The 7,605-nt window shown below is 30.6% G+C and overlaps 2 protein-coding genes across 2 annotated transcripts; one reads left to right on the top strand and one right to left on the bottom strand.

Moving 5' to 3' along the window:
* Positions 1 to 1,527: 1,527 nt before the first annotated feature.
* On the bottom strand, positions 1,528 to 3,563 carry LOC115714792 (stemmadenine O-acetyltransferase). The gene has a single exon (XM_030643543.2). The coding sequence runs from the start codon at positions 3,185 to 3,187 to the stop codon at positions 1,814 to 1,816; it is 1,374 nt and encodes a 457-aa protein (XP_030499403.2). The 5' UTR covers positions 3,188 to 3,563; the 3' UTR covers positions 1,528 to 1,813.
* A 946-nt stretch (positions 3,564 to 4,509) lies between these two features.
* LOC133036445 (phosphoinositide phosphatase SAC3-like) lies at positions 4,510 to 5,273 on the top strand. The gene is made up of 2 exons (XM_061113009.1): positions 4,510 to 4,790; positions 4,976 to 5,273. Exons 1-2 carry the CDS (start codon positions 4,599 to 4,601, stop codon positions 5,132 to 5,134), a joined length of 351 nt encoding a protein of 116 aa, XP_060968992.1. The 5' UTR covers positions 4,510 to 4,598; the 3' UTR covers positions 5,135 to 5,273.
* The last annotated feature ends 2,332 nt before the right edge of the window (positions 5,274 to 7,605 follow it).

Below are 7,605 nucleotides of genomic sequence, written 5' to 3'. Positions count from 1 at the left end.
CCATGTTTTTGGTGATAATTGTTTCTTTGATTCATATTCAGGTTCTTGAGTTCAGGACAATCTTTCTTAAAAAGAGTAGTCTTGTGACAAATGTAGCATTTCTTTTTGTACTTTCCTTTCTGTTTTCCTTTCTTTTGGTTTTGATTGTACTGGTTCTCCCTTTGATCAGTTCTTCCTCGAACGATCAACAACCCTTCTCCAGGTTGTTCTTCTCTTAACTCAGATTTTCTTTTTAATTCTTTTGACATAAGAGCGCTTTGAACCTCTTCCAAAGTCAAAGAATCCCTCCCATACATCATAGTATCTATGAAGTGTTCATAGCTTTCCATGGGAAGTGAGTTAAGAACAATAATTGCTTGATCTTCATCCTCTATGCTGATATCAATATTTTCCAAATCAAGAATGATTTTATTGAAATCATCGAGATCATCTTCAATTCCCTTTCCAGGTTGCATCTTGAAGGAATACAACTTTTGTTTCAAGAAGAATCGATTTGCAAGGGATTTGGTCATGTACAGACCTTCGAGTTTTGTCCAAAGACCAGCAGCTGTAGTTTCCTTTGAAACTTCCCTCAAGACTTTGTCACCAAGACTCAAGATTATTGCACTGTGTGCTTTCTCCATGATCTCGATCTTTTCTTTCTCAGTCTTGTCTCTGATCTTCTCAACTCCAAGAAGAGCATCTTGAACTCCCTGTTGTACCAGTAATGCTCTCATCTTCACCCTCCATAATCCGAAGTCGTTCTTCCCTGTGAATTTCTCCAAATCGAACTTAGCACTTCCCATAATTTCCCTGGATGTTCTTCACGCCTTGTCACACTTGGCCTCTCTTGAATCAAGCCTAAGAACCCGTCAAGCTCTGATACCAAACTGTTAGGAATGCAGCTTCGATTTGTTGCCTCATGCAACCTGAGTTCTTGGACAGAACTCTAACTCAGTAGCCAAAACCAGAAAACAGAGTAACCAACAATGATAAGTTGTAAAAGTGTGTTGAATCTTATTGAATGAATCAAATTGTATTTACATATATACAAGTGTCTTGATAAGAGTAAGCTAACTAAACTAGGATTAACTAATGCCTTATATACACGGCAGTTAGTTAGGTACAATCAGTTAGAGAGTTAGCTAACTCCTATGACACCTAGACAGTTAGAAACTAACTGTCAACCGCCAACAGTAAGTGGCAACTACTTCACAGTTTTTATAAAATTAAATTAGTGACAACTTATATTTAAATACTATATTTTAATTACAAATAAATTTTTGTTGGAATTATTTTCAACAAAAAAAAAAAAAATTGTTGGAATTAAAAATCACATTTAGTTACAAAAATATTCAGGTGTGATTAAAATATTTTCACTAAAAATATATAGCATTTTTTTATTGGAAAATCTAGCGTTTAAGTACGTAACGTTTATAGGTTCCTTGTATAGATTATAACAGTTTTGTGATGCAATATATCAAGAAACTGATTTACAAAAAAAAAACACAAAACAACCGCTTAAGATAAAAAGTTTATGCAAAATTATTTTATATAATAGTCATTATTATTTCTTAAAAACAGACCCTTCCACTCAATAATAAAGTATTTCTACATTGGATAATTCAAATTGGTATAATTAATTTAATATAAAATTCTCACCTATTATTTTATATATTAATAATATTGTTACTTTTTGCATAATGAAAATCGTACAACTCATTCCATGTATTTGAAATTAATGCAAACCACAAAAGACATAAAAACTAATAGATGTCATAGTACATACTAATTAATTTTATTTGAATCATGCCATGATGATACGATGCGCTTCTCACTCAATATTCTTAGGAGACAAGAGTGAGAGAAACTCTTTATCAACTTCAAGTTTAGCCATTGTTTCTGGACTGAAACATGCATAAGCCTCTATTTGATCACCATTCTTGTTGTCTAAAAACCCAAATATGTTACCAAAGCACCTATGAGCAGAACTCACCCAAATGGGCTTTCCATATCCAAAGTCAGCATCATAAATAGGAAACCTACACAAACTACTGAACACAAGCGCACTCACTTCACCTTTCTCCAAACTCTCACTTCCTTTCTTCAGTGATTCTAAGTACTCATCAGATTTCTCAACTCCTTGAAGATCTTCCACAAACTTTTTATCGATATTTCTTATCTCATCTCCTATCACCCTAGCCAGCTCGCAACACTTGTCATCATGATCTTCCTCAGTAGTAATAGTAGTAGTAGTGTTAATTATGGACAAAGGAAATGTCAAGCTACTGTGATAGTAGTTCCCGAAAGAGTTCTCCGGCAATGGTTCTAAAAACTTGGAACGAATATTCACTGGGTGAAAGATTATAACTAATTTTGTCTTAACGTCTAAGCCACTTGCCACAGCAAAACGGCTATATAAGAAAGCAGATAAGGCCTCAACACGAGAAAGCCGTCGCGACCACTTGGGGTTTGCATGGTTTTCTCTTCTTGTTTTTTCCTCGTATTTGGCTCTGACTGCTTCAACCTTTTTTGCATCGAACACAAACAACTTTGCTACGTTTGTGTTCTTTTTGGGGAGAGGCATGCATGGATCATAACCACCAATATTCTTTGGAGGAAAAAGCGTTGAAGAGATGAATGTAGGTTTCACTACCTTATTCTCTTCGCCCCGTGTAATCGCCATCCAGCTTTTTGTAAACTCTAAGCAAGATAAAGCGTCAGCAATTCTATGCGAAATGCAGACGCCAATGGCAATTCCACCACAAGGAAAAATGTTGAGCTGCACACCGAAAGGTAACTCGGCATATTCGTCTAGTGGAAATGGAAGAAGATCATTGAGTTCAACAAGGATAGGGTTGTTTAGAACGTCGGAGAGTTTCGTCTTCAGTACCCGAGCTTCGAAGAACGGTGCTCCTTCATCGTTGCATTCAACAGAAAAATCTTTGGTGAATCTTCCTGCAAGTGGGTAGTAAAGGGTTAGAGTTTTGGACAAAGATATTTTGAGCTTGTCGAATATTTCAGAGATAATAATATTATTGTTGTCGTTGGATTCATTATTGGTGTCGTTTAGTGAGTAGTAGTAGATGAAAGGATTATAGGCTCTAGGTGATATTTGGTCGAGGAAAGAGAGTTGATAGTGGCGCAGGTTGTCAGGAGTTGGAGAAGAAGGTTTGATAATATCTTTAGAGGTTACTTCAACCTTCATTTTTATTAATTCTTTTCTTTCTCTCTTTACAAGGTTTAAGCTGCTAAAACCCTCGCTGAAAATGTGAATATATATACTAAAACATATGTCTATATTATGTGTATGTATGTATGTATGTATGTATGTGGTATATATGCTGTGCCTATTATTGCCTTTTAGTGTGGTACGAAATATAGATACATGAACAATATATAATGCATGTCGTGGCCATCATGAAGAGAAAGAAGAAAAAAATGTGTTGCCCACTTGGAATATGATAGCTACGGTGGTGATGCCCGGACGCGTTGAAATTAAAGATAAGCCAACCAAACCGCATTAACCCTCTTTTTTATGTTTTTTATATTTTTTGTGTGAGGAACAATTTTACCCCTTACCTAACTCCAAGTTTCCTTTTTTCTTTCATAATAATGATTTATAGTGTGCTTTGAGATAAGAATTAGGACCCAAAAATGGTTTTCCTTTTTTTTTTTTTCCTCTCTCACTTGGACCATATCCAACTGTAGAGTACACTTATGGATAAGTTATACGTCTCCCTCAATAAAAGTCTAAATTGTAAGTTTTGTAACAATATGTAATCATTAAATTAATTAGGATACATACATATATGATCATCTGATCAATCTATATCAGTCATGTTTGTCATAATTAATCTCAACAATAATATAAGTCTATTGATTATATAGTGGGAACTCCAATATGGGTGGTATTATTTTAATAAGCTATAGTTTTTTTTTTTTGGTAAGCTATATTTTGTTGCCAAAATATGATTCCTTAATTTTCCCGAGAAAGCATGTATAAAATAGAGTAATATTTGCAATTTTATGGGTGTATTGTGATCTTTAATTTAGTTTAATTCCTCCTTCCAAAAAAAAAAAAAAATTAGTTTAATTTTTTCTTTGCAGTTTTTCGATTTTGTGCACACAACAGGTCTTTTCGGATCCTATGATCCAGCCGAGATGGGCTCTAAAGGGATTACAACATATAATAATATATGAATATATATTAACTAGGGAACTAAATTGGCGTATTTGTTTAACTTTTGTAATCTTCTTATAGTTTCTTTTTGTACTTATTGAGTTATATATAATCTAAAATATAATATTTTGATGTATGCGTATTATAAATAAAATAATAGTATTAAAATTAGAAACGTAATTTGCTATTTTAAAAATATATAGTTAAAGATAGTGATATTAATTGTGACAAATACTAAAAATAGTGAAATTAACATATGAATTACTTCTATGTGTATATAGGTTGTTGTTGTTATTGCTTTATTCTTAACTTTTTCGAAGTGTTTTGGAATAGGAAATCCTGTTGTTCTTATTGTCTTTAGGGTAAAAAATGGGTCATTTATGTTACAGGCTTTAGAATGTCATAAGATGTCTTTAGGGTAAAAATTGGGTCATTTATGGATCGTACAAATGTTGCACAGTATGCATATGGATTGGCTACACTGGGACACCAGCTTCATGCTTTGGGAGTGATAGACAATCCAAAGATAGACCTTAATGATCCTTTGGCTGAGGACTTGATGAGTTTTTATGAGAGAATGGGGGACACATTGGCACACCAATATGGTGGCTCAGCAGCTCACAACAAGGTAATTCTAAACTTCATGTTTCCTATTCACGCATTAGCAATTTTTTAACATGAATCACTATCTAGAATGTTTTCATTTATTTTGCTTTTACTTGTATGTTTTGTTTTCTGTAGTATCTGATATGGTACCTTATTAGCCCTTGTGCTCAATTTGCTTACATTTTTCTAAACTGTGATGTCAAACAGATATTTTCTCAGAGAAGGGGGCAATGGAAAGCGGCAACTCAGTCTCAGGAATTCTTCAGAACTCTTCAACGTTATTACAGTAATGCATACATGGATGCAGAGAAGCAATATGCTATCATTCTTGTAACTAACACCTTGGAAGCGGAGTCCTTTTTTTAGAATAAATATTCCGATATTTGAATGTAATAAGACCTGTAATAGAAAATTGTTTTATCTGCTGACTTTTATGGGCCATGTCTTGTTCAAACATTGTTGCTGCCTCAATAGAAACAATTAGTTCGTTTTACTCTTCTTTTCATGATCGGTAAAGGCCTTTGTTGGTTGTGTGAAAAAATTAGTGTGTTGCATGCCGTTTGTTATTCTATCATTTAAAATTGATTAATTTTCATGTAATTAGTACTTAGAGGAAAGAAGCAATAGCTTACTCTCTAATTCAGCTAATTAGCTGTATTGATCATCTCTTTTAGTAGTAAGAGTATGGAGATTAGGTGATCAATTTTTTTCTTCTGAGTTTCAGAATTGTTAGGAAAACTCATACTCTTTCTCTCTTATAAATTATTAGTAAATAAATATAAAATTCATTCGTTAATTTTGTTACACAATATTTACGTGCCTCGGCACGTAACTCCTACCTAGTATAGTTAAAGATAGTGATATTATTTGTGACAAATACTAAAAATAGTGAAATTAACATATGAATTACTTCTATGTTAGCATCTTGGCTTCAACAATGTGGAGGTCGAATCAGATTGTCAACGTGTTATCCATATCCTGCAAAAGAGAAACTTATTCTTGGTTGAGTTTGGCCTAATTTTTAAAGATATTTTTGCTATTTGTAACGTGTTAATATTTCTAAGTTTCTTTTTTGTAATCGTTCTGCGAACTTTTTAGCTAACAATTTTTTGAACTTGCATTGTCTTTGATATGGCAAGAGTGTGGTGGCCGGGTTTACTGGGTGTTCTTTGATAATTGGTGTTGAAATCCCCTTATATTTTAATTTTATACGCTTAATCTCTGATCTTTTTTTAGTAGAAAAACCATCTTAACTTCACTAATTTTTTTTTTGCAAATTTGAGTCCCCAGTGAAATCTTACCAATGTGTACACTTGTGTATATATGACATATTTTTATTGACTTTAAAGTTTTACTGTCACGTGTACACAGGTCTACAATCCCAGTTAACATTTGATATTTTAATTTAATTGGCATCTTAAATTGGTTAATAAAAAAGAAGTTAATGGAGTTAAGTGTATAAAAATTAAAATATAAAAGGTAATTTATAAATAAATATAATAAAAAAAATTGTTATTCCAAATAATTATTGCAAAATTATTAACTAAAAATGAAAAATCATAAAAATAAATTATCAACTTAAATTAATATATATAAATAAATTTAATTTAGAAGTAATTGTTACAAAAAATTACTACTAAATAACTAATGAAAAGTTAAATTTTAAAATAACTTTTCAATTTATGTATATAATATATAAATAAAATAAGAGACTAATCTTTAAAAAAAAAATATAAACTTTATTTGTATACTACGTTAAGTATTATAAAATAAATTTTAAACAAGGTGGGACTTTTGTTAACCATTACATGTGAAGAAAATAAGTGATGTACATATATAATATATATTTTTTTATAAAAGATGAAATTCTCTCAAAATTAAAAAAATAGATTAGGAATACTATAAAATTCTACATTATCACTCTAACATTTAGCTTTATATAGATATATAGATTTAGATAGATATATATATTGATAGATTTGCAATCGTATTAATATTTTTAAGTTTCTCTTTATAATCCTTCTGAGAACTTTTTAGCTAACAATCTTTCTAAACTTGCCTTGTCTTTGGATATGACAAGAGTGTGGTGGCCAGATTTATCGGGTGTTCTTTGATAATTAGTGGTAGAATCCCCTTATGTTATAATTTTATACACTTAACCCCTGATCTTTTTAGGTGGAAAAACTCCCTCAACTTTAATTTTTTTTTTTTTTTGTAAATTTGAGTCGCCAGTGAAATCTCACAGTTAAATATTAATTGAATTATCATTGTGTACACATGTGTATACGTGACATGTTTTTATTGGCTTCGAAGTTTTACTGTCACGTGTACGCATGTGTACACATTGACAATTTCAGTTAACATTTGACAGTAAAATTTAATTGACATCTTAAATTTGTAAATAAAAGTGAAGTTAAGGGAGTTAAGTATATAAAAATTAAAATAAAAAAGATAATTTATAAATAAATATAATATAAAAATTGTAATTTCAAATAATTATTGTAAAATTATAAACTAAAATTAAAAAATTATCAAAATAACCTATCAACTTAAATTATTTTATAAATAAATTTTTAAAATTCATTATTACAAAAATTACTTCTAAATAACTAATGAAAAATTACTTACTTAAAATAACTTTTAAAATTTATACATATAATATATAAATAAATTTAAGAATTGAAAAATATATAAACTTTATTTATATATTATATTAAGCACTATAAAATAATCTTTAAACAATGTGGGACTTATGTTTAAAATAATATTTAAACAATGTAAAACTTTTATTTACCATTACATGTGAACAAAATAAGTGATGTACATAATATATATTA

This window comes from Cannabis sativa, chromosome 4, assembly GCF_029168945.1.
Source record: "Cannabis sativa cultivar Pink pepper isolate KNU-18-1 chromosome 4, ASM2916894v1, whole genome shotgun sequence".
Classification (NCBI taxonomy): domain Eukaryota; kingdom Viridiplantae; phylum Streptophyta; class Magnoliopsida; order Rosales; family Cannabaceae; genus Cannabis; species Cannabis sativa.
The sequence above is the reverse complement of the archived record's forward strand: the minus strand, read 5'-3'. Positions and strand labels throughout refer to the sequence as shown.

Excerpts from the sequence above, each read along its gene's own strand:
- LOC115714792 (XM_030643543.2), bottom strand. The coding sequence starts at position 3,187 with ATGAAGGTTGAAGTAACCTCTAAAGATATTATCAAACCTTCTTCTCCA.
- LOC133036445 (XM_061113009.1), top strand. The coding sequence starts at position 4,599 with ATGGATCGTACAAATGTTGCACAGTATGCATATGGATTGGCTACACTG. Across the intron at positions 4,791-4,975 it reads GCTCAGCAGCTCACAACAAG|ATATTTTCTCAGAGAAGGGG; the intron begins GTAATTCTAAAC and ends GATGTCAAACAG.